The 26424-nt window shown below is 41.1% G+C and overlaps 1 protein-coding gene and 1 non-coding gene across 3 annotated transcripts in view; one reads left to right on the forward strand and one right to left on the reverse strand.

Annotated features, from left to right (window-relative positions):
- The window catches only part of BLM (BLM RecQ like helicase), a 117425-nt gene that overhangs the window by 80040 nt on the left and 10961 nt on the right, over positions 1–26424 (reverse strand). For both annotated transcript variants that reach the window (XM_066355441.1, XM_066355443.1), the window contains exons 2-6: positions 14862–14963; positions 12665–13365; positions 11200–11362; positions 5277–5401; positions 433–565 (exon numbers count right to left, since the gene is read on the reverse strand). In XM_066355441.1, coding sequence (XP_066211538.1) covers positions 433–565; positions 5277–5401; positions 11200–11362; positions 12665–13365; positions 14862–14959 — 1220 coding nt within the window. In that variant the 5' untranslated portion in view covers positions 14960–14963. The remainder of the gene's footprint in view (positions 1–432; positions 566–5276; positions 5402–11199; positions 11363–12664; positions 13366–14861; positions 14964–26424) is intronic.
- Positions 15443–15545, forward strand: LOC136385123 (U6 spliceosomal RNA). The gene has a single exon (XR_010747733.1). It is a non-coding gene; the product is annotated as a U6 spliceosomal RNA (small nuclear RNA).

Raw genomic sequence — 26424 nt, forward strand, 5'->3', positions numbered from 1 at the left:
GTGACACAAACATATCTTCCTCCCGCCCTCCCTCCGCCCCTTCCTTCTTTCTTTTCCTTCCTCCCTCCCTATCTTCCCTTTTTCCTCCCTCCCTTCTTATCTTCCTTCCTTCCTTACTCCCTCCCTCCCTTCCTTCCTTATTCCCTCCCTCCCTCCTCCATTCCTTCCCTCCTTCCTTGTATTATCTTTCTTTCTTTGTATTATCTTACAAGTATATCCTTAGTTCTCATCCCAAGTTATAGCAAAACACATCCTCTTTTTAATAATTTCAAAATTTTGCACACAAATACAAAAGAAACAGGCAAAGTAAAGAAATTTAAAAAATAGTGACAATTTATCCTATTCCACATGTCTAAAAGTTTGTCCTATATGTTTCTGACAGAGTGGTGGAAATGCAGTCAGATAATTCCAGAGAAAGAAAAATCAAGATACCTTCTGTCCCTCTGCTGAAGCAGGTCATTCCCACAATCCAAAGCTTTCAGGTCAATTTCAGGAATAGTATCAACTAAGTTACAGATGTGGTCCATCACTCGAATAAGCTGCTGCTGTAAACTTATCTGTCTGGCTATAAAGTAATTATGATGTTAATATTTTTCCTTGAAAACAGGTAAGACAAGATTTTCAAAGTTGCCCTTGCCAGGTAGCTCAATTGGTTAGAGTATTGTCCTGATACACCAAGGTTGCAAGTTTGATCCTTGGTCAGGGCACATATAAGAAACAACCAATGAAGGTATAAATAAGTGGAAAAATGAATGGATGTTTCTCTCTCTCTCTCATTCTCTCCCTCTCAATCAATAAATAGCATTAAAAAAAAGATTTTCAAAGTCATGCATGTAAAATCTGAAGTAGTTTACAAACAAGGTTATAAACAACCTTATAGTACTGCATTATCTGCTTGTGAAATAATTTGAAATCAAACTATCCCTATTCTATATCATAAGAGCTTTTAACTATCTTATTTAATTTCATGTTAATTTTTAATATTTCTCTTAAAAAAGGTCATTGGAAAATGGGAAGTTTTATAATTTATAATGGTACCTTGAGATACGAACAGACCAACATACAAATTTTTAAGATACGAGCTGCGACACCTCATATTTTTGTTCGAGATGCGAGCGAAATTCCGATACGAGTTGTGATTCGAGAAGCTGCCGCTAGTTGGCGCATTGGCACACAGGTCCAGCATTGGCAGTTTGATATAAGAGTTGACTGACTTACGAGCTCTTGCTTACAGAATGAATTAAATTCGTATCTCAAGGTATCACTGTATACAATTTTTTATTAACTTCAGGTATAAATTTCACCATGCCCACACAAAGTATATATAAAGGGCTGCACAGGTAAGGACATCTCCCCCTACCCCTACCCCCATCCTCACGATTGTTCTGGTCTGCCTGGCATCCAGACTTCCTTCCTTTTTTTCTTTTAATTTTTTTCTTTTTCTTAAGTGAGAAGTGGGGAGGCAGAGTAACAGACTCCCGCATGCACCCCGACCGGGATCACCGAGCAAGCCCCCTACCAGGCGATGCTCTGCCCATATATTGGGGCCTATTGCTCTATCCCTCAGCAACTGAGCTATTTTAGCATCTGAGGCAAGGCCATGGAGCCATCCTCAGAGCCTGGGGCCAACTTGTTCCAACCAAGCCATGGCTGCGGGAGGGGAAGAGAGACACAGAGAGAGAGAAGGGAGAGAGGGAGGGGTGGATAAGCAGATGGTTGCTTCTCCTGTGTGCCCTGACCAAAAATTGAACCCAGGACATCCATATGCTGGGCCAACACTCTACTACTGTGCCAATCAGCCAGGCCCACGTTTCCTTTCAATGGTAACAGCATAGCACCCAGACATTCTTTTTGGAGACCACCTTTACCCCACTCCCTCAGTGGGCACCTGATATAAGGTAGCTCAGTGAGAATCGGGTCGAGTGTTCTGGCTGGCTGGAAAAGACCTCTCTTTTCAACAAGCTGGACAGGCTGCTGGTGGCCCTCTTGTGCTACCACTTAGGAAAATACAGTTTGGAAATAAGACCAATACAAGGGAAAGCAGAAAACAGAGTTAGAAAGAAATGGAGGATTGAGATGGAAAGATAGAACAGGGGAGAGAGAAGGCAGATATGTGAGAAGTTCCTGATAACAGTGTTTGGATATCTGAATCTAGCCAGACCACTCCACAGTTTTGTTTAACCCAAGTAACTAAGAAATGTAATGTCAAAGGAGGCAAGGCTTTAGATGAAGGTAACAAATGGGTTAGGGAAGCAAGTAATATGCCTACTCCACCCCTAGGACCAAAGGTATACAGGAGACACAAGCAGTACAGGGGGCTGCAGAGGAAAACAGTACTCTCAGGAGACAATCAGAGAAATAAAGAGAAGAGAATGTTCAGAGAAGAAAATGAGGTCACTGGGAAATTGCTGACCAAGCACAGTCAGTTGAAGGATCTAAAGGGCAGAAAGGAGTGGAAGAAAGAACAGATAAGGGTGTGTGGAACAATGTGGGAACAAACATCAGTGTGAGAATGAGTTGGGAAATGTGGATTCTTACTAGTGACTGATGTAATAGGAACATAAGGTACGACATGGTAAAAGTGGAGTTGCCGAATTCCTACTTCACTTCTGTTTTCTCTGCAAGGAGAATGGTCATGAGATGGGAGAGAGAATAAATAGTCTGAAGGAAATGAAAGCCAAGACAGGCTCAGAGAGAGATACAGGTATTGGAAAGGAGCTCAAGTCTCCTTGTCTAGAAAGATTACACTTTAGAATACAAAGGAAACCTGCAAACAGGATTTTGATATTTGAGGCACCTAGTGAATAACAGAGTGAATGGAAGAGTGAAGACAGGCAAACATTGTTCTAATTTTCAAAAAAGTGTTAAGTGAATGCCAAAAGCTACAGGCTGGTGATCTTGATGTTAATTCAAGGCAAATTCTAGAACATATTATCAAATGGCTGCTTTGTGAGCTCAAAGAAGGAGAGGAAACAATTACAGAGTTAGCAAGAGTTCATGAAAATAAACCAGCCACTTTAATGTACTATGTCTTTGAAAGGATTCCTAGACTGGCAGATAACAATAGCTACCATTTACTGAAGGCCTACAGTGCACTAGGCACTTCACCTTGAATCTTGACAACTACTCAGCAAGTTATTACTATATTATTCTCCCCATTTTATAGAAGAAACTGAGGACCAGAAAAGCTTAACTAATTTGCCATAGCCAGGAGTAGGAGACAGGCTTGTATTCCAGGTCTGTATCACTGTAGAGCCAATGTACCACCCATTCTCTCTTGCTGTCTCAGACCTTGAACTCTGAAGTCATATGACCAAGACTTTTGCATCCCCGTGGACAAGGGAGAGAAAAACATGGTCTGAAAGTAGATTTTTAACTAGTTGAATAAGTGGTGATGAATGGACTGATGTCAGCTGAGACGGTGACCTCTAACAACGTTCTATAGAACCCTGTCCTTGACCCTGTCCTAGCCAACCATTTTGAAACTTAAATGATGCAGAAACATTACAGTGCAGAGCCCATCAGTATAAACTCAAGAGCCTCAAGACTTCTGGGGTCAAAGCCTAGCTCTGCTCTGTCTAATTCTATGGGCACGCGTCATTAGCTACATTACTTAATTCTATTGCATCTGTTTCCTTATTTGTAAAATGGGAATAACAGAAACTCCTTAAAGGCCATTGCAAGAATTATATTAGTTAATGTTGTAATGCTCTTAATAAACAGAAATTTGGAGCAAACAGAAATAACACACAGAGACTACTATGCATGTATAAATGTACAGCATACATCAAACAAGAATAAAATGTGTACAGAAATTCAGAGAACAAAAAGAGCTCTTGGAAATTAATTTGATAAAAATTAAAAATTTCATAGAACAGTTAAAGATAAAATTGATGAAATTTCCCAGAAAGCAGAGAAGAAGCAAGAGATGTAAAACAGAAAGATAATTAACATCCAAAAAATATGATTTCCAGGAAGAATGAAAGAGAAAAGACAAGAAAGGAAATACCAAAAAAACTTCCGGAATAAAAGGACACAAATTTCCACACCAAAAGTTTCTGGGAAGTAGAAATTAGAAGTGAGAAAGGAGATTATTATTTTTCAGTCTTACAGTGCTATTGGATTATTTATATACTCAATACTTAATAGAAAAATTTTTAAACAAATTAAGGAACAAATCAAGCCTGACAGGTGGTGCTGCAGTGGATAGAGCATCCACCTGGGATGCTGAGGTCCTGGTTCGAAATCTGAGATCGCCACCTTGAGTGCGGGATCCTCAACATGATCCCAAGGCCACTTGCTTGTCCCCCCCAAATCAAGGCACATATGAGAAGCAATCAATGAATAACTAAAGTGATGCTACTATGAACTGATGCTTCTCATATTTCTCCTCACTCTCTCTCCTTTCCTGTCACTCTCTAAAAAAAAAAAAAGAAAAGAAAAGAAAAAAAAATCCAACAAAAAGAAGATTAAATTTTAAGATCCAAACCCAGAGTCCATACAAAGAGAACAAGGAGGATGTCTAGAAACCAATATCTATAAAGAAGAGTTAAAAGACCTAATAATATTACTTCACAAGGATTAATTTATAGGAAAGCAAATTTTGGTTCAAAATAAATAATTTTCTAACAAGCAGTATTTTCAAAATATAGATTAAATTACCTTGTGAGAACATGAGTTCACAGGGCCCTGGCCGGTTGGCTCAGTGGTAGAGCGTCGGCCTGGCGTGCAGAGGTCCCGGGTTCGATTCCCGGCCAGGGCACACAGGAGAAGCGCCCATCTGCTTCTCCACCCCTCCCCCTCTCCTTCCTCTCTGTCTCTCTCTTCCCCTCCCGCAGCCGAGGCTCCATTGGAGCAAAGATGGCCCAGGCGCTGGGGATGGCTCCTTGGCCTCTGCCCCAGGCGCTGGAGTGGCTCTGGTCGCAACAGAGCGACGCCCGGAGGGGCAAAGCATCGCCCCCTGGTGGGCAGAGCTTCGCCCCTGGTGGGCGTGCCAGGTGGATCCCAGTCGGGCGCATGCGGGAGTCTGTCTGTCTGTCTCTCCACGTTTCCAGCTTCAGAAAAATACACACACACACACACAAAAAAAAGAACATGAGTTCACAGTTGTTCAAATAAATGCTAACTAACCAATGAACAGCGATGACTCTATATTAGGGCAAAAGGAACTATAAATTTGCCATCTTTTACTATACAGTCATGAGTAAATATATAATTTTACTTGGTTTTCAGAAGTAAGTAGTTAAAATATGATATGTCTAAAATACTTTTTGTACCATTACAGTCTGTGCTAGTTTCTTGGTTAGATTGCTGGGTAGGCATTTTCTCAGGTTTTGACAAATCCTTTCGTGTACTGAGATCATCCTTCTTTCTGTCACAGATGTCAAGGTCCTTTAACATACTACAAATTAAAAAATATACAATCAATCAAAGTATAGAATAGCTCAAATGCATAAGTTTTCCTCTAATCTTTCTCCACAACTGGTCAGACAATATAACAGAAAGAAAAACATGTTTTTATATCTTCTCTATTCTAAAACCTCTTTTTCTGGCCCTCAAAGTCTTCTGGCCCAAGAAACCTTTTTAATTTTATCTCCAATTATGTCCTTTCAATAATCCCAGGCTCTCTGCCTGACCAGATGGTGGCGCAATGGATAGAGCGTCAGACTGGGATGCTGAGGACCCCGGTTCGAGACCCCGAGGTCACCAGCTTGAGCGCAGGCTCATCCTGGTTTGAGTAAAAGCTCACCAGCTTGGACCCAAGGTCGCTGGCTCAAGCAAGGGGTTACTCGGTATGCTGAAGGCCCATGGTCAAGGCACATATGAGAAAGCAATCAATGAACAACTAAGGTGTTGCAACATGCAACGAAAAACTAATGATTGATGCTTCTCACCTCTCCATTCCTGTCTGTCTGTCCTTGTCTATCCCTCACTCTGACTCTCTGTCTCTGTAAAAAAGTAACAATAATAAAATAAAATTAAAAATTAAAAAAAATAATCCCAGGCTCCAATCACAGTGCATCACTTATATTCTTCACATAAGCCCTGAAATTCTGCCTCTGCTCTTCTCTCAGATTGAAAATCCATTCCAATCTCTTCTTACCCAAATTATACCTGTTCTTAATCTAGGCCTAACCCAAACGTGGCTTCTCTAATTTCTCCAGCAGGTTATTAACATCTCTGTCTTCTGAGTTTCCAAAACATTTTATCCACACTTCTCTTACACCAACATGTATATGTGTGCATCTGTACATATAACTAACTTACACTGACTAACTTATACCAACTTATACTGATCATACAAAAATATATTAATACTAGATATAAAAAATATTTAATTTTTTAAAGATTTTAATTATTCATTTTAGGGGGGGAGAGGGGAAAGGGGGAAAGAGCAGGAAGCATCAACTCCCATATGTGCCTTGACTAGGCAAGTGCAGGGTTTCGAACTGGTGATCTCACTGTTCCAGGTTGACGCTGTATCCATTGCGCTACCACAGGTCAGGCCAAAAATATTTTAAAAGTGCCCTGGCGGGTTGGCTCAGCGGTAGAGCGTCGGCCTGGCATGCGGGGGTACCCGGGTTCGATTCCCGGCCAGGGCACATAGGAGAAGCGCCCATTTGCTTCTCCACCCCCGCCCCCCTTCCTCTCTGTCTCTCTCTTCCCCTCCCGCAGCCAAGGCTCCATTGGAGCAAAGATGGCCCGGGCGCTGGGGATGGCTCCTTGGCCTCTGCCCCAGGCGCTAGAGTGGCTCTGGTCGCGGCAGAGCGACGCCCCAGAGGGGCAGAGCATCGCCCCTTGGTGGGCAGAGCATCGCCCCTGGTGGGCGTGCCGGGTGAATCCCGGTCGGGCGCATGCGGGAGTCTGTCTGACTGTCTCTCCCCGTTTCCAGCTTCAAGAAAGATTAAAAAAAAAAAAAAAAAAAAAAAAAAAAAAAATATTTTAAAAGTAACAAGCTTAACTGGTGGTGGCTCAGTGAATACAGCATCAACCTGGGATGCTGAGGTCCTGGTTTAAAACTCCAAGGTCACTGGCTTGTCTAGAGCCCTCCTCCCATCAAGGCACGTATGAGAAGCAATCAATGAACAACTAAAGTGAAACTACAAGTTGATGCTTATCATCTCTCTCTCTCTCCAAAAAGAACAAGTAAAAAATTAGTACTAATTCATAAAGAGAGGGTACTGTGGTAACCCAAAGATAACAGTTTCTAAAACTTGATAGGCTTTGCAAATGAATTAAACAGGAGGAAACATTAAAAGATGAATATGAGAAGTGATAGGTTATGAAGAAGAGATAAAAAGACATTCTATTCATTTGACATTCAAGAATCAACTGTACTTTTCTAAAACAGGATTTTGGAATGTAACCTTATAATTAAATCAAACAGTGATGAATAAAACAATATTTTATAAAATGATAATATAATATAATTAAAGAAAGGGCCTTACATTTTTAGCAGTTTTTCAATTTGTCTCATTAGGCTCATTAGTGTTTAGGATTATTATAAGGGCATAACTAGCAATAAAGATGAAAGGTGAATTGGGGCCTGAAGATGGAGGATTTTGGGCTCCGGCTGGTTGGCTTAATGGTAGAGTGTTGGCCCAGTGTATGGATGTCCTGGGTTTGATTTCCAGTCAGGCACACAGGAGAAGTGACCATTTGCTTCTCCACCTCCCACAGCCATGGCTCTATTGGTTCAGGCACATCGGCTACAGGCATGAAGGATGGCTCCATGGAGCCTCTGCCTCAAATGCTAAAAGAAATAGCTCAGTTTTAAGCATGACTCCAGATGGGCAGAGCATCAGCCTCATATGGGGGTTGCCATATGGATCCTGGTCAGGGCACACGTGGGAGTCTGACTCTCTATTTCCCTTTTCTCACTTGGAAAAGGGAAAAAAAAGAAGGATTTTGAGAGCCAGCTAAAGAGATTTAGAAATATAAGGAGCTACAAAAACATGTTTTTTTCTTCTGTTATATATTACCTGACCATTATACTTCTGAAATTAATTCAGAAGTCATAACATTTTAAAACAAAACAAAGCAGCCTAACCTGTGGTGGCACAGTAGATAAATCATTGACCTGAAATGCTAAAGTCACTGGTTCTAATCCCAGAGCTTTCCGGGTAAAGGCACACATGAGAAGCAACTACTCTATGAGTTGATGCTTCTTGCTCTTCCTACTCCCTTTCTCTCTCTAAAATCAATAAATAAAATCTTTGAAAAACAAAACAAAGCATTTTAAAACAAAATAAAATAAAATTTAAGTGTACTCTGTACTTAAAGCATCATTTGTGAAAATTCTATTTATTTTATAATATATATACAAATAATATATGAGGCTGCAAGGGAGAATATATAAAGAATCTACCTTAGAAAAAAAAAAACATTTTCCGCCCTGGCCAGTTGGATCAGAGGTAGAGCATTGGCCCAGCGTGTAGAAGTCCTGAATTCAATTCCCAGCCAGGGCACACAGGAGAAGCACCCATCTGCTTCTCCACCCTTCTCCTTCTCCTTTCTCTCTATCTATCTCTTGCCCTCCCACTACCAAGACTCCATTGGGGCAAAGTTGGCCCAGGCGCTGAGGATGGCTCTATGGCCTCTGCCTCAGGCACTAGAATGGCTTCGGTCGCAATGCAGCAACAGCCCATCTAGGCTGAGGGCCAAGCATCACCCCCTAGTGGGCATGCCTGGTGGATCCCAGTCAGGCGTGTGCAGGAGTCTGTCTCTCTGCCTACCCCCTTATCACTTCAGAAAAATTTTAAAAATAAAAAAAAGAACAATAAAAAATATTTTCCAAGTGCTGAAGACCTAGTGAGGTAAAGTTAATTACGGTATGACAACTCAATATATTATATAGTCATAAAATGGAATAAAAATAAAGACTACAGCCTGAACAGGAGGTGGCGCAGTGGATAGAGCGTTGGACTGGGATGTGGAAGGACCCAGGTTCGAGACCCCGGGGTTGCCAGCTTGAGTGCGGGCTCATCTGGCTTGAGCAAAGAGCTCACTAGCATGGACCCAAGGTCACTGACTCGAGCGGGGAGTTACTCAGTCTGCTGAATGCCTGCGGTCATGGCACATATGAGAAAGCAATCAATGAACAACTAAGCTGTCACAACGAAAAACTGATGTTTGATGCTTCTCATCTCTCTCCGTTCCTGTCTGTCTGTCCCTATCTATCCCTCTATCTGGCTCTCTCTCTGTCCCTGTAAAAAAAAAAAAATTAAATAAATAAAAAATAAAGACTACATAGCATAGGGAAAATGTTTTAGGCCTGGCTAGATGGCTCAGTGGTACAGCATCCACCCAGCATGGGAAAGTCCTGGATTTGATTCCTGGTCAGGGCACACAGGAGAAGCCCCCATCTGCTTCTCCATCCCTCCCCTTCTTTCTTCTCTCTCTCTCTCTCTCTCTCTCTTTCCCTCCTGCAACCATGGCTCAACTGGAGCAAGTTGGCCCTAGGCACTGAGGATGACTCCATGGCCTCAGCCTCAGGTGCTCAGAGCTTGGTTACTAAGCAACAGAGCAAGGCCCCAGATGGGCAGAGCCTCACCCCCTAGTGGTCTTGCTGGGGTGGATCCTGAGGGTGTATGTGGGAGTCTGTCTCTGCCTCCCCTTCTCTCACTGAATTAAAAAAAATTGTTTTAAAAATAATACTAAGAGAACCTGACCAGGCGGTGGCGCAGTGGATAAAGCGTCGGACTGGGATGCCGAGGACCCAGGTTCGAGACCCCGAGGTCACCAGCTTGAGTGCGGGTTCATCTGGTTTGAGAAAAAAACTCACCAGCTTGGACCCAAGGTCGCTGGCTTGAGCAAGGGGTTACTCAGTCTACTGAAGGCCCGCGGTCAAGGCACATATGAGAAAGCAGTCAATGAAAAACTAAGGTGTCACAATGCGCAACGAAAAACTAATGATTGATGCTTCTCATCTTTCTCCGTTCCTGTCTGTCTATCCCTGTCTATCCCTCTCTCTGTCTCTGTAAAAAATAAAAAAAATAATACTAAGAGAAAAGAATAATACAAATTACGGTTATATGCTCATTACAGCAATGCAAAAATCAAACACGTAGCAGAGAATCAAAATCAAACATGGATAAAGAAAATGCTTGGTTTGTTAGAACATTGAGACTATAAGAATCCTGTTAAAGTGGTTACAGTGTTATTTGTGCAATACACACTAAAAAAAATTAAACTATAAAAAAGTCAGGAAATAGCACTACACTGAATCTTAGTTCATTTGCCATTAATTCCATATCCTGGGCCATCCCCTGCTCCTCCTTGGGCCTCAGCTGCTTCACCTGCTAAATGATGATGCTGATTGAGAATCCAGATTCTACAAGAACTTCTGCTCAGTTTTTTACTTTGTGCAATTCTGTCTGAATTTCTATCGGAAAGGAGAGGGAAGGCCAGCCACTACACTTTTTAGTTTTGTCATCAAACGGTAATCATGCTTCAACCTTTCCTGCCCCTTCAAACATCCCAACACACCTGTTAAAACATAAACCAAGAGAAACTAGATTATTATGCACACAAGCACCTCCTTCCTGCCTTCCTTCCCTAATTAAGGTAAAACACTACAGGGATCTATTTCTCATCAAAATATTGGTTAATAGCATAGTATGTATTCCACCACACAACTGGACTGTGATTTAGACTGGGGTGAGGATGGAACAATGACTATTAATGAGTATTTAAAGCTATTTATGAGCTGTGCAGACTATGTACTTTTCCCCATAACACTACCCATTAACCACAATCATGTTCCTAATTTACTAAAATTCAGTGAATGTCAAATACAACAGCCAATTTATCTTGTAGAATTAAAAAGTGAAGGTATCCATATCACTCACTAAGTCACTTTCCAAATATGGAGTTAGCTTTGTGTCATTTCAGGTCCAGGAGTTTGGAAATGTATTTTTAGGAATATATTCCTCATGTTAAAATCAACTACGTAAAATTGTTTGGAGGTCTCCTGTAATTACAATTTTGGTAGTATTCCAAAGCTGGAACTTTATAGCTTTAGAATACTACCAATTAAATAAAATGTATCAATAGGGTTTTTTTTAAGCTTTCATTTAAATATAAAATAAGCTGTGCATAGCATGAAATTATACAGAAATGGCATCACCTGACTAAATTATTTCAGATATCCCAGAAAGAAACAATAATACTCATTAATTAATTAATTAGCTATTTTACCTAAAGCATTTTAAAGAAGAAGAAGAGGCAGAAGTCGTTCCTTCTTCTGGAGAAGGTGGAACAAAATCTATATCGTAATCATCTTCAGCAAACTCAACGCATGGAGATTTCTCAAATGAATGTAATTCAGTTTCTTCCAAGCTTTTTTCCTTTTCACTATTATCTAAAGTAAATAGTTAATGACATAGGTTATTTAAATAATTAATAAGATAGAAAAAACAGGGTATGAGCCTGGAAAAGTGAGTGCTTCAGGCAAGTCATAGACAGTAACACCACTCTGTGAGTCCTCTCCTTTCCCTTAACGTTGGCTTGTTTCTCCATAAATGATTATTGAGTCAACCAGAGTTAAGTCCAGTGAATACTGGATTGAGACCAAAGATCTGCTTAAAGATTTTCATGATTGTCTCCAGTTAAATTATGAAACCCATACTTCACAGTAGAACTTTTGTTTTTCTATTTTTCACTCATATTTAAATAAGGGTAAAGTGCAATGAATAAATCTGATCATTGTACACTGTTAATTGTGTGAAAGCCATTTCTACTTTACCGCAAGGACTTCCTAGTGATTTAAGCCTACCAGGCTCAATGTCTCTCTCAACTACAAAGAAAAACACAACACCGTTATTGCTCTTAGTTTACCTTTTACCAAATTTTCTCTTCCTAACCAACAGATTTGATTAGACTATAGTTCTGTTTATTATCAATCACTTTTCAGTCCCCTCTCACCCTACAGTAACCTTAATGGGATTCGAGTGTTTAGAAATGGGATTCGCTTGTTAGTCTCAAGCCCTGGCCAGGTAGTTCAGTTGGTTAGAGCATCATCCTGGTAAGCCCAGGTTGCAGGTTTGATCCCCAGTCAGGGCACATACAAGAAGCAATCAATGAATGCATAAATAAGTGGAATAACAAATGGATGTTTCTTTCTCCCTTCCTCTCTCTCTCTCTAAAATCAACAAAAAATAAATAAAATACTTATCCTCATATTTATAATTATTTCATAAGGTAGGCACTTCCACATATGGCTAATCTTAGCTATTAAGTTCTTGACATCTATAAGACGTAAACAAAAAGTTTGAACGTAATTTATAATACTTTACCAGCATGATTAGATCATATTATACAGCAATATTAGATGGCAGCAAGCTGTACCAGAATTATACTAGAAAGGTTTAGTTCACTTCCCAATTCTACCACTTTCCAGCCAGTAGGCCATTTTAACCACTTTGGACCTTATTTTCTTCACATGCCAAAATCACAGCTATCCTTGGTGTTAATATAAAAACTGTATTAGAAAAGGAAAATCTTTCATTTCATCAGATGTCCAGCCTCGAGCATGTGGCCAACAGATTGTTCAACAAGCACCTCCAAAGAGTCTAAGGACAAAAGCTCTATCATATTTCCAATGCCTAGCTTTGAATGAACAAATACAATCAGTATACTAAAATACAAATAAAATAATTTTTACCTCTTTTCTCTCCCAAATGAGTTTTTAAAGAGAGACTATCCTGAGCATCTTCATTTGTAAGCTCTTCAGAACAGGGGTCATCAATACAAATCACATCGCTACTTAACCATTCGGAGTCAGTCTTCTGTTCCTTAGTTAAACATACTTGCTGACATTCAGAGGAGGAAGAAGTCAAATCAGCCTTTCCTGTACTTGCTTTATGAAGCGGTGCTTTAAAAAAGTTTCTCTTAGACTTTTTTGATTTCTGGGCAGTGCTTACTCTTACAAAGGGATTTTTGAGTGGCGTAACAAATGCTTTTGAATTTCCAGAAGTATCAAAGTCATCCATATCATCCCAGTCATTATCATTGATGGTAATAACAGAATCTGATGAAGAACTAAATTCTAATTTCTTGAAAATAGCATCACGGGATCCCTTTGCAATCGGTGTGCTCTGGGTAGCATGGAAAACTTCCTGCGGAATCTGCACCAAATCCGACGATGGTTTTGAACCAACTCTCTTGGTTTGCTGTCCTGTGGCAGCATTTTTAAAGTCATTGATCTGTGTTCGCTGATTTTTAGTGTGGGGTAAAGTTTCACTGAAGGAAAAGTCCTCAGTAACATTAACATCTCTATCACTTAACACAGGTGTTTTTGCTACTGACACACTTGTGATAGATACATTGTTGGCTGAAGATACTTTCTTTTTAAAAGTGAAACCGCTGGAAATATTGAAAATCTGAATTAGATAAATTTTAACAAACCTGCCAACTACACAAAACTCTAAATTTGTTACTAATTTATATAACTTAACTTCATTGTATCACAAATGAGCAAATACTCTATCCCCCCCCCCCCCCACCAATTTTAAAATTTACAAGTAACTTAGGTTGTACTGTGTAGGCTCTGATCCTTTCTATTCAAGGGCTAATTGTTCAATTTTGAGAGTATCCAGGCCATTCTCACTTTATTTCTCAGGCTGGTAGTACTTAATTAATAGCATCTCCAGAGAAAGGTGATGGCATAAGTCAGGGGTAGTCAACCTTTTTATACCTACCGCCCACTTTTGTATCTGTTAGTAGTGAAATTTTCTAACCGCCCACCGGTTCCACAATAATGGTGATTTATAAAGTAGGGAAGTAACTTTACTTATATAAAATTTATAAAGCAGAGTTACAGCAAGTTAAAGCATATAATAATTACTTACCAAGTACTTTATGTCGGATTTTTGCTAAGTTTGGCAGAATAAATCTTTATAAAACTTACTATAGTTAAATCTATCTTTTTATTTATATTTATAAAACAACTTACAATAGTTAAATCTATCTTTTTACTTATACTTTGGTTGCTCCGCTACCGCCCACCATGAAAGCTGGAACGCCCACTAGTGGGCATAGGGACCAGGTTGACTACCACTGGCATAAGTGAAAAAGAGAAGACTCAAATGTGTCTACTTGTTACTACTCTGATAAAAAAAAATTATGGGGCCCTGACCAGATAGCTCAGTTGGTTAGAGCATCGTCCCAAAGTACAGAAGTTGCTGGTTCGATCCCTGGCCAGGGCACATACAGCAACATATTTGTTCCTGTCACTCTTCCTATCTCTGCCCCCACTCTCTAAAATAAATTTTAAAAAAACTTTTAAATAGAAAAATAAAAGTTTACAAAGAAGAATGTTAAAAACTGCTCATATACTGAGATCTGGAGAAGTAAGAGTCCTGGAAATCTCTGGACTTAGTGACATAAAAGGCAATGGTGACTTTAAAGTCAAGTACCCAGAAGTGTGTCTAAAACCTGGTATAAGTGTATAATAAGGAATAAAAATTATTATTAGCTATCATTTAAAGTTTTGAATATAGCTTGGAGAAAAGAACAGAACCAGAAAGTTATAGTCTCCTTATAAATTGTTTTTGGAAATAATGTAAAGTTATATTAAAAATATCTATTTGCTCAAATTTACAAAAAGATTCATTATTCATTCATTCAACAAATATTTACTGAGCCAAGTGTTATGTGCCAGGAACTGTGCAAAAGCACAGAACAATTTATTACCTAGTGCTGTTAACACATGCTCTACCATTAATTTACAAAGTGGGAAAATCACTGATCTCACAGCTCCATTTCCTCATCTATACAATGAAAGGGTTAGAAGAGCAGATATTTCATTTGTATGATACTGTATCTTAGTGCTTATATGACAAAACCACCAAAAAACTTACGAAGATTTTGGTTTTGAAAGACTTAATTTATTATTAAGTGTTCTGGCCGAATGACGCTCCAGCTGCTCCTGCAGATTATTTTGAGGAACAGCAGCCATGGTCCTAAAAAGAGAGGAAAAAAATATTAGTAGAGTTAGGTACTTTGCATTAATCACAGTATTTGGGGGGAGCAGAGGGGAGGGAACATTGTTCCATCTATGCCCAAAATAACAAGGCTTCATTTTTGGGATCAATAAATTCTTTTGACATTTACAACTGGTGACATTTGAAATATATAATCTTTAGCTAACTGAAGGCTCACTCAAATAGCAAAGTGACCTGATTTTCCCCAATTGCTAAAATAAGCACAAAAAAGACATTAGGGAAGGGATTATTAGGAAAAGGCTTGCGGAAAAATTGTGCCTGGGCTTGAAGAATAAATAGAAACAGGACAGGGAGTGAGTTAGGAGAAAATAATCAAAGAATACTAAAAACCCAAAGAACAAATGAATAACTGAATTATCTGCTCAAGGGGAGAACCAGGAAAAGAAGAGCCCACCAATGAGAGCAATGGTTCGGCAGCAATAAAGATACCATGCTTCGTGCTTGCTTTGGCAGCACATATACTAAAATTGGAATGATACAGAGAAGATTAGCATGGCCCCTGCGCGTAAAGACACCATGCTTCATAATTATCTCGTTTCAACCTGAAAAAATACTATCAAGCATATTTTCCTCTTAAAACAAACTAATATTGCTGAGCTATTGCCTGACATAAAGTACAGCTTAAACCACCTCATAGTTACTGGAGTATAGAAAGACAAGACAGCTAAAATCTATGGGGCAGCAAAATATTTTCATTTTAAGTGATAGTTATAACCCCTTTCCCATTCTATCTTTAATAAATGTCTATTTTTATAACATGTATCTTAGAAGGGTTAACAACATTAGATGATATTTGTGGAAACAATTAGTTTTACATAAATTGTACTCCACTCATTAATTATTAAAAACCATCTATGTTTGCCCTGGCCAGATAGTTCAGTTGGTTAGAGCATTGTCCTGGAGTACCGAGAATGCCAGTTAGATTCTTGGTCAGGGTACATAAAGGAACAGATCGATGTTCCTGTCTGTTTCTCTCCCTTCCTCTCTTGCTAAAATCAATAAATAAATTTTTTTTAAAAAATCCATCTATGTCTGTAACTATTTTTACTTTAGATAATAGTGAAAAGGAAAACTTGGAAGAAACTGAATTATATTCAATTGAGAAATCTCCATGTGTTGAGCTTGAGGAAGGTGATTATGACACAAATTTTGTTCCACTTTTTCCAGAAAAAGAAACAACTTCTGCCTTTAAAAGATTTTATTTATTAATTTTAGAGAGAAGAAAGAGAGAAAGACAGGGGAAGGAGCGGGAAACATTAACTCGTAGTAGTTGTTTTTCGTATGTGCCTTGACTGGGCAAGCCCAGGGTTTCAAACCAGTGACTCCAATTCAGCAATCCAGGTTGATGCTTAATCCACTGCACCACCACAGGTCAGGCTTCTGCCTTTTGTCTTTGAAATAGTTAATTAATTGATAAACACTGATTAATGCACTTATTAATGTGAATTACATCATAATAAAGTTCTCACCAAAACAAACATAAAAATGTTGACAGAAGGGTATAATGAACTTTTATAAACCAACCACTCAGAGCTAACAATTATCAACTCCTCCACTATAGTTTCATCCATACATATATCCCAAGGTCCTAACTTCACCATTTTTTAAGAAATTTTTTTCTTTTTTTCTTAAAGATTTTATTTATTGATTTTATAGAGGGAGAAGAAAGAAAAGGGAGGTGAACGAGAAGTATAAACTCAGAGTTACTTCACTTTAGTTATTCATTGATTGCTTCTTGTTTGCCTCAACCAGGCAAGCCAAGGGTTTTGAACTGATGACCTCAGCATTCCAGGTCAACACTCTATCCACTGTGCAACCACAAGCCAGGATTTACTTCACCATTCTAGAATGTGACCTCCCACAATGGTGATTATTTCAATTCTGTCATGCCTTTTTCATTCATTATTAGTTGAAATATAGGGTGGGCCAAAAGTTTTACAGTTGTAAATAGTTGTGAATACATGGAAGTTTACTCCTGTACTATTATTTATTATTGTATTATTTTCCACATGAACAACTGTAAACCTACTTTTGTACCACCCTGTATTTTTATCAATAGAAATCTACTATCTTGTTACCCAGTAGTACAGCTCACATAGGAGACAGGATATATTCTAACTTCTTTTCCTTTATGAATTAGTTTTCAAAATAATAAGCTCATTCTCTAACAACCTCCAACACTAATCAATTTTTTAGTATCATTATAAACTCAAAATTAAACATATTTTTGTATGTTTCAATCCAATACCTTTATCACTCTTACTGATTCTCAAATTGTTTCATGTTAGAAAGAAAGGTTGATTCTTCATTCCTTTCAATGTTACCCACTTAGTAGTCTTTGAGAGTTTCCTCACTATCTGGATGAAAAAATATCCCAGGCTTACATTTTGCATTTTTTTTTTGCTCCAGACTGAAAATCAGCTATTTCCCCAAGAAGCCCTGATTTAAGAAGATTTTTTTATTGATTGATTGATTTTAGAGACAGAGGAAAAGAGAGAGAGAGAGAGAGAAACATAGAATTAGTCCACTTTTTTCCATTCATTAGTTGATTCTTGCACGTGTCCTGACGGGATCCAACTGGAAACCTTGGCATAGTGGGATGATATTCTAAGCAACTGAGCTACGTAGCCAGGGCCTGATTTTTTTTTTTTTTTTTTTAAATGAAGAATTTGCCTGACCAGTGGTGGTGCATTGTTTAAAGTGTTAACCTGCGCTCATCCAGCTTGAGTGCAGGGTCTCTGGGTTGAGTGTGGGATCATTGACATTATCTTATAGTCACTGGCTTGAACCCAAAGGTGGCTGGCTTAAATTTTTTTTTGTTGTTATTAAGAGACAGAGACACAGACAGACAGACAGGAATGGAGAGAAATGAGAAGCATCAGCTTGTAGCTGTGGTTTTTTTAGTTGTTTATTGATTGCTTCTTGTATGTGCCTTGACAAGGGGGCCCCAGCCCAGCCAGTGACCACCTTGCTCAAGCCAGTGACCTTGGGCTCAAGCCAGCGACCTTGGGCTTCAGGTGGGATTATGTTGATGATCCCATTCTCAAACCAGCGACTCAGCGCTCTGGCTGGTAAGCCTGCACTCAAGCCAGTGATCTCGGGGTTTCAAACCTGGGATTTCAGCATGCCAAATCAATGCTCTATCCACTGTGCTACTACTGGTCAGGTGGAGAGTATTTTAATACCACAATCCCAGCATGTCCAAAACGCACCACCCCATTTAGAAGGTTTTAGAGATGGTTACTGAAACAGAAGGCCAAATTCTGTGAACCCCACTCAGCTACTGTTCGAAAGGGAGGTGCTACCTTCTTTGGTGCAGAAGTTGTAAGCCTGAGGAAAGAACCAATTATAACTTTATGAACTTCAACCTCACCTCAACTAGGACAATGGAAGAAAGCAACTGCCTCTTCCCTAGCCAATTAAACACAAAGCAAACACAATTTTTCAACAAAGACTTACAGAAATTTCATAAATGATACTGAGCTGTCAAAATATGTAATTCCGCCTGACCAGGCGGTGGCGCAGTTGATTGAGAGTCGGACTGGGATGTGGAGGACCCAGGTTTGAGATCCCAAGGTCACCAGCTTGAGCGCAGGCTCATCTGGTTTGAGCAAAGCTCACCAGCTTGGACCCAAGGTCACTGGCTCGAGCAAGGGGTTACTCGGTCTGCTGAAGGCCTGCGGTTAAGGCACATATGAGAAAGCAATTAATGAACAATTAAGGTGTGGCAAGGAAAAACTGATGATTGATGCTTCTCATCTCTCTCCATTTCTGTCTGTCTGTCCCTGTCTATCCCTCTCTCTCTGTAAAAAAAAAAAAGTAATCCCATTTAACCAGGTGGTGGTGCAGTGGCTACCACGTCAACCCCCAAGGTCTCCAGCTTGAGCACAGGGTCGCTGGCTTAAATATGGGATCATTGGTATAACCCCATGGTTTCTGGCTTGAGCAATGGGTCACTGGCTCAGCTGGAGCCCCCTGCCCAGGCATGTATAAGAAAGCAATCAATGAACAACTAAGTGCTGCAACTACAAATTGATGCTTCTCATCTCTCTCCCTTCCTGTCTGTCTCTCTCATTGTCCCTATCTCTCTCTTGCTTTAAAAAAAAAAAAGGTGTAATCCCATCATTTCCCTAAGAAAGGGAAATTTATGATTGGTGGTGGTGGAGTGCATACAGTGCAAAACTGGGATGCTAAGGTTCCAGGCTCAAAACCCCCAAGGTCACTGGCTTGAGCCCAAAGCTCACTTGCCTGAAGCCCAAGGTCGCTGGCTTGAGCAAGGGGTCATTGGCTCAGCTGGAGACCCCATCCTTAACAAGGCATATGAGAAGCAATCAATGAACTGATAGATACGTGAATTCCAAACTGCCCTTTTGCTGTTCTGCTTGGCTGACTGACCCCACCCTTAATTACCAGAAAATCACCCATGGGACAAGGGAACTCCAGGAAGCTGGTCAATCACCTCAATGAAGAGTATTCCAAAAAGCCCAACATAGCACATCCTTGCTCTCGATGTTATCCCCAACCCTATAAAGTTTTACCTCAGTCTGTAACCGGTGCTCTTCTCCCCAGGAGAAGTGCCCGGCAGGGTTCTTTTCTTCCTTTCAATAAAGCCTGTTACTCTGGTCTTTCGGACTCCCATGGATTCCAACATGAACAATTAAAGTGCCTCAACTAGGCCTGAACTGTGGTGGTGCAATGGATAAAGCGTCAACCTGGAAATGCTGAGGTCGCCGGTTCAAAACCCTGAGCTTGCCTGGTCAAGGCACATATGGGAGTTGATGCTTCCTGCTCCTCCCCCTGTTCTCTATCTCTCCCTCTCTCTAATAAAAATGAATAAATAAAAAATCTAAAAAAGTAAATAAATTAAAAAAAAATTAAAGTGCCTTGTTGGGCAGATAAAATGTATTATGCTCACTTTGTTAAAGATGACGCTGCCCACGTAGAGGCCGTTGCCCAGGTGATATTAATGTGTGTCTCTGTGGGCTGTGGGCAAGCAGGATCCTTGTAGCCTGGGGCTTTGTTTTAGGATTAAGCCTTTCCCACCCATTTTGACGTGGGGTGGTACAATCCCATCATGCCCCAGATAAGTGACTTTGTATTAGAAACTTCCCTATTTTGTATATTGGATTAAAGGTTATAAATCTACACTATAAAATGGGGGCAGGCCTGACCTCTGGTGGCGCAGTGGATAAAGCGTCGACCTGGGAACAATGAGGTTGCCGGTTCAAAACCCTGCACTTGTCTGGTCAAGGCATATATGGGAGTTGATGCTTCCTGCTCCCCCCGCCTTTCTCTCTCTCTCTCTTCCTCTCCCTCCCTCCTCTCTAAAATGAATAAATAAAAATAAATTCTTAAAAAAAAAAATGGGGGCAGAACAGGAGCTTGCTCTCTTGGTTCCTGAGATTAGCATTAGAGAGCAGAGAAAGGCCACATGGAAGAGGCCAGGAGAAGCAGCCAAGATGGTGGAGTGTTGAGTGAGAAGCCAGAAGGAAGGAGATGGGGAACAGAGGTGAATAAGTCTGGTGAGCTAGAAACCTTTGATTCTAGGAAACTCGGATAAGTCAGTAGCTTTGTGAGCACTGAATGTGAGTGGGTTTTGGAGCCCAGTGTGTGTTTTTACTTGCCCGCCGGGTGCAAGCTAGGATTAAAAATGATGGCCCATCAGTTTTTGGCTACGTTGTTTCTTTACCGACTGTCCGAATCCAATGCGAACCTGCATGGGCCAGGCTGCTGTGATGGTGGCCCTGGATACTGGCTTTACATGCCTCAACTATAAATTGATGCTTCTCATCTCTCTCCCTTTCTGTGTCTCTCGCTCTCTCAATTAAAAAAGGGGGGGGGTGCTATTTATTTTTTATTTTATTTTTTTTGTGTGATAGAGACAGAGAAAGGAACAGATAGGGACAGACAGACAGGAAGGGAGAGAGATGAGAAGCATCAATGCTTCACTGTAGTGTGGTAAGGTACCAGAGAATTTAAAAAAATAATATTAGTATTTTAGAAGGCTGCCTGACCAGGCGGTGGCGCAGTGGATAGAGCGTCGGACTGGGATGCAGAGGACCCAGGTTTGAGACCCCGAGGTCACCAGCTTGAGCACGGGTTCATCTGGTTTGAGCAAAATCCCACCAGCTTGAACCCAAGGTCACTGGCTCCAGCAAGGGGTTACTCGGTCTGCTGAAGGCCCGTGGTCAAGGCACATATGAGAAAGCAATCAATGAACAACTAAGGTGTTGCAACGTGCAATGAAAAGCTAATGATTGATGCTTCTCATCTCTCTCCGCTCCTGTCTGTCTGTCCCTGTCTATCCCTCTCTCTGACTCACTCTCTGTCTCTGTAAAAAAAATTTTTAAAAAAATTTTTTTTTAGAAGGAAGAGTCAGGTTTTTTGTCCCCTCCTTTCTGTGGAGAAAGGGAAGAGGAATATGGGATTTTCCTGGCTTACAAGAACACACTGAGATAAGAAAACCCCTTTGACAGACCAGGTGGTGGTGCAGTGGATAGAGCGTTGGATTGGGATGCGGAGGACCCAGGTTCAAGACGCCAAGGTCACCAGCTTGAGCATAGGCTCATCTGGTTTGAGCAAAGCTCACCAGCTTGGACCCAAAGTTGCTCACTCAAGCAGGGGGTTACTTGGTCTGCTGTAGCCCCACGGTCAAGGCACATACGAGAAGACAATCAATGAACAACTAAGGTGTCGCAACAAAAAACAAATGATTGATGCTTCTTGTCTCTCTCCGTTCCTGTCATCTGTCCCTATCTATCCCTCTCTATGACTTTCTCTCTGTTAAAAAAAAAAAACAAAACAAAAAAAACCTTTTACTAAGAAGCTTAAAAGGCGTTTTATATAATTTAGGCCAAGCATTCAGAGAGATTTTGTAAATATAATTTTTATGCTTGTGTATAATTTACACCAGCTCAAGATGGCCATCTCATTCATGCTTAGGAAGGGCTATTATATTGTAAATAGAAAGGTTTTTGTATTAGGTTTTGAATGAAAAGAGGAAGGAGACTTGGACCCCCTCCCTCACACCTGTGAGGGAGAAGGTAAACAGCTAGTCAGGTGCGGGGGGGGGGGGGATGATGATTTAAGAAACCCTTTCCTCTCTCCTTTCTTTCTCCTTAATGGGCGATTTACAAATGCTTATCCTCTGACATCATGTAAGCCATCCTCCCATCCTGAAAACGTATGATTGATGTATGTACATCTAGACCAGGGGTCCCCAAACTACGGCCCGCGGGCCCCATGTGGTCCCCTGAGGCCATTTATCCAGCCCCCCTGCCGCACTTCCGGAAGGGGCACCTCTTTCATTGGTGGTCAGTGAGAGGAGCATAGTTCACATTGAAATATTGGTCAGTTTGTTGATTGAAATTTACTTGTTCTTTTATTTTAAATATTGTATTTGTTCCCGTTTTGTTTTTTTTCTTTAAAATAAGATATGTGCAGTGTGCATAGGGATTTGTTCATAGTTTTGTTTTTTTTATAGTCCGGCCCTCCAACAGTCTGAGGGACAGTGAACTGGCCCCCTGTGTAAAAAGTTTGGGGACCCCTGATCTAGACAAAAGGATGGCAGATGGACACTAAAAGATTTAGGGATGTCTTTTGATATGTAAAATTACATCCTTCCTATGTTACCTTATAAGTTTTAATATGTAGGGATGTTTTTTATAAATCCTATAGACAAATGTTATAAGTTTGCTAATGACTGTGTCATGCCCCCCTCCTGTTCCCGCCAACCTGTATGTGATCAAGTGTATATGACCAGCCTCAAAGCTATATTTAACACTGCACAATTTGGGACAGCTATACCCTGTGTTTGTCATATGCAGCTGGCTTATTAATAAATCTATTAATAAAACCCTTCAAAAATTCATTTGGACCTGACCAGGTGGTGGCGCAGTAGATAGAGCATCGGACTGGGACGCAGAGGACCCAGGTTCAAGACCCAGAGGTCACCAGCTTGAGCCCAAGGTCGCTGGTTCGAACAAGGGGTCACTGGGTCCACTGTAGCCCTCCCACCCCCGTCAAGGCACGTATGAGAAATCAATCAATGAACAACTAAGGAACCGCAACGAATAATTGATGTTTCTCATCTCTCTCCCTTCCTGTCTGTCTGTCCATATCTGTCCCTCTCTCTGACTCTCTCTGCCACAAAAATAAATAAATCCATTTGGACTTGGTGTCTCTATGTAAACCTGGTGGAATGGTACTTTACAGCTGTGGCACCTTAGTTGTTCATTGATTGCTTTCTCATATGTGCCTTGTGGGGGGGGGGGCGGGGGGGAGGTACAGTAGGGCAAGTGACCCCTTGCTCAAGCTAGCGACCATGAGGTCATGTCTGTGATCCCATGCTCAAGCTTGCAACCTCGGGGTTTCCAAGCTGGGTCCTCTGCGTCCCAGCCCAACACTCTATCTATTGCGCCACTGCACGATCAGGCGAAATTTATTAATTAATGGGTATAATGTGGTGTCCAGGTCCATTTTTCCAAGGATATTTCATACTACTGTGTTTAGTACACATTTTAATTAATTTTCCTTTTCAAAACAATGGGAATAAAATTACTGTGGAATGATTAAAAGCCCAAACTATATTTAATTTGCATGACCTAAACAGCACAGCAAGAAAATGCAAGAAAAATAACAGAATAAAGTATAATTTTAATTGTCAGCATCACTTTACGACAAAAAAAAAAAGACCAGTAAAAATGAGAAATGGACTGCTCTGTCCGGTTGGCTCAGTGGTAGAGCGTCGGCCTGGCGTGCAGGAGTCTAGGGTTTGATTCCCGGCCAGGGCAAACAGGAGAAGCGCCCATCTGCTTCTCCACCCCTCCCGCAGCCAAGGCTCCATTGGAGCCAAGTTGGCCTGGGCGCTGAGGATGGCTCTGTGGTCTCTGCCTCAGGCGCTAGGATGGCTCTGGATGCAACAGAGCGACGCCCCAGATGGGCAGAGCATCGCCCCCTGGTGGGCATGCCAGGTGGATCCCGGTCGGGCACATGCGGGAGTCTGTCTGACTGCCTCCCTGTTTCCAGCTTTGGAAAAAAGCAAAAAAAAAGGAGAAATGGACTAAGCACCCAGGTTCTTCCGTCAATTCTGCCACAAATTTACTGTTTGATTTTGAGAAATTTATTGACTCTCTCTAGTGTCCTCATTTCTAAAATAAGGTTGATTTAGAGAATTTTTGATTCTTTCTAAAATTAGCCTTCCACAATTCCGGACAAATAGGTATTTGGCGGGGATAAAATAAGAAGTATAGAAATACAATCTTTATTTTAAAATGTTGATGAGCAATAAAAAAACTATCATATCATAAAGAAAAATACAATAGCTTGACCAGGCAGTGGCGCAGTGGATAGAGCATCAGACTGGGACTGGGGTGGGGAGAGGGACCCAGGTTTGAAACCCCAAAGTCTCAGGCTTGAGCATGGGGTTGCTTGCTTGAGTGTGGGATCACAGATATGACCCCATGGTCGCTGGCTTCAGCAGGGGGTCACTGGCTCTGCTGTAGCTCCCCTGGTCAAGGCACATATGAGAAAGCAATAAATGAACAACTAAGGTGCCACAATGAAGAATTGATACTTCTCATCTCTCTCCCTTCCTGTCTGTCTGTCCCTATCTGTCCTGTCCCTCTCTCTGATTCTGTCAAAAAAGAAAAGAAGAAAAATACAATATGCCTTGGCCGGGTAAATCCGTTAGTTAGAGCATCATCCTGCTACACTAAGATAGCAGGCTTGATCTCATGTCAGGATCCATACAAGAATCAACCAATGTAGGCCCTGGCTGGTTTGCTCAGTGGTAGAGCATCAGTCTGGCGTGCGGGAGTCCCGGGTTCGATTCTCGGCCAGGGCACACAGGAGAAGCGCCCATCTGCTTCTCCACCCTTCCCCCTCTCCTTCCTCTCTGTCCCTTTCTTCCCCTCCCGCAGCCAAGGCTCCACTGGAGCAGAGTTTGCCCGGGCGCTGAGGATGGTTCTGTGGCCCCTGCCTCAGGTGCTAGAATGGCTCTGATTGCGGCAGAGCGATGCCCCAGATGGGCAGAGCATTGCCCCCTGGTGGGCATGCCGGGTGGATCCCGGTCGGGCGTATGCAGGAGTCTGTCTGACTGCCTCCCCGTTTCCAACTTCAGAAAAATACAAAAAAAAAAAAAAAAAAAAAAAAAGAATCAACCAATGTATGCATAAATAAGTAGAATAAATCAATCTTTCTCTCTCTCCCTCCTCTTTCTCTCTATAGTCAATAAATAAATTTCTTAAAAAAGTAAAAACAGCCTGACCAGTTGGTGGCGCAGTGGATAGAGCGTCGGACTGGGATGCGGAAGGACCCAGGTTCGAGACCCCGAGGTCGCCAGCTTGAGCGCGGGCTCATCTGGCTTGAGCAAAGAGCTCACCAGCTTGGACCCAAGGTCGCTGGCTCCAGCAGGGGGTTGCTCAGTCTGCTGAAGGCCCACAGTCAAGGCACATGTGAGAAAGCAATCAATGAACAACTAAGAAGTCGCAACGCGCAACGAGAAACTGATGATTGATGCTTCTCATCTCTCTCCGTTCCTGTCTGTCTGTCCCTATCTCTGCCTCTGTAAAAAAAAAAAAAAAAAAAGTGAAAACACATGATTCAATATAAAAAAGTAGAGATATTTTACAGTTTCAAACTGGAGGCACAAGTTAATATACCAAGTTAATAAAAAAAGTATAAGCAAAATTTAGGAAGTGTAAAATATGGTCTCAATAAAACAACTGGGTGGAGCCTGACCAGGCAGTGGTGCAATGGATAGAGCGTCAGACTGGGATGCAAAGGACCCAGGTTCGAACCCCGAGGTCACCAGGTTTGCTCATCTGGTTTGAGCAAGGGGTCACTGGCTCTGCTGTAACCCCCCCCCCCATCAAGCCACATATGAGAAAGCAATCAATGAACAACTAAGATGCCGCAATGAAGAATTGATGCTTCACATCTCTCTCTCTTCCTGTCTATCCATATCTGTCCCTCTTTCTGTCTCTATCACAAAACAAACAAACTGAGTGGAGAAATAAATCTTAACATTATAAAATGCTAGTTTTTTAAATGTTTATTTTATTAATTTTAGAGGGGAAAAGGGATAATGCAGAAGAGAGACAGGAACATCTGTTCTTGTATGTGCTCTGACCAGGGATCAAACCGGCAACCTCTGTGCTTCCGAACAACAGTCTAACCAACCGAGCTATTCAGCCAGGGAATTAAAATACTATGCATTGAACTATTTGTTGGTTGGCACTGTTTCTTAGCTATTTGTGTCAGAGACTCTGATAACAATCTATGAAAGTGATAGACCCACCACTCCCTCTGTATTCCACCCTGACCACAATGCTAAAACCCTTAATGGGAGGAGGGTCACTAATGATTGATCTCCATATTACTTAATCCAATAACCTTTCAATCAATCCTCTCCTGAGTG

Source organism: Saccopteryx leptura, chromosome 13 (genome assembly GCF_036850995.1).
Source record: "Saccopteryx leptura isolate mSacLep1 chromosome 13, mSacLep1_pri_phased_curated, whole genome shotgun sequence".
Lineage (NCBI taxonomy): Eukaryota > Metazoa > Chordata > Mammalia > Chiroptera > Emballonuridae > Saccopteryx > Saccopteryx leptura.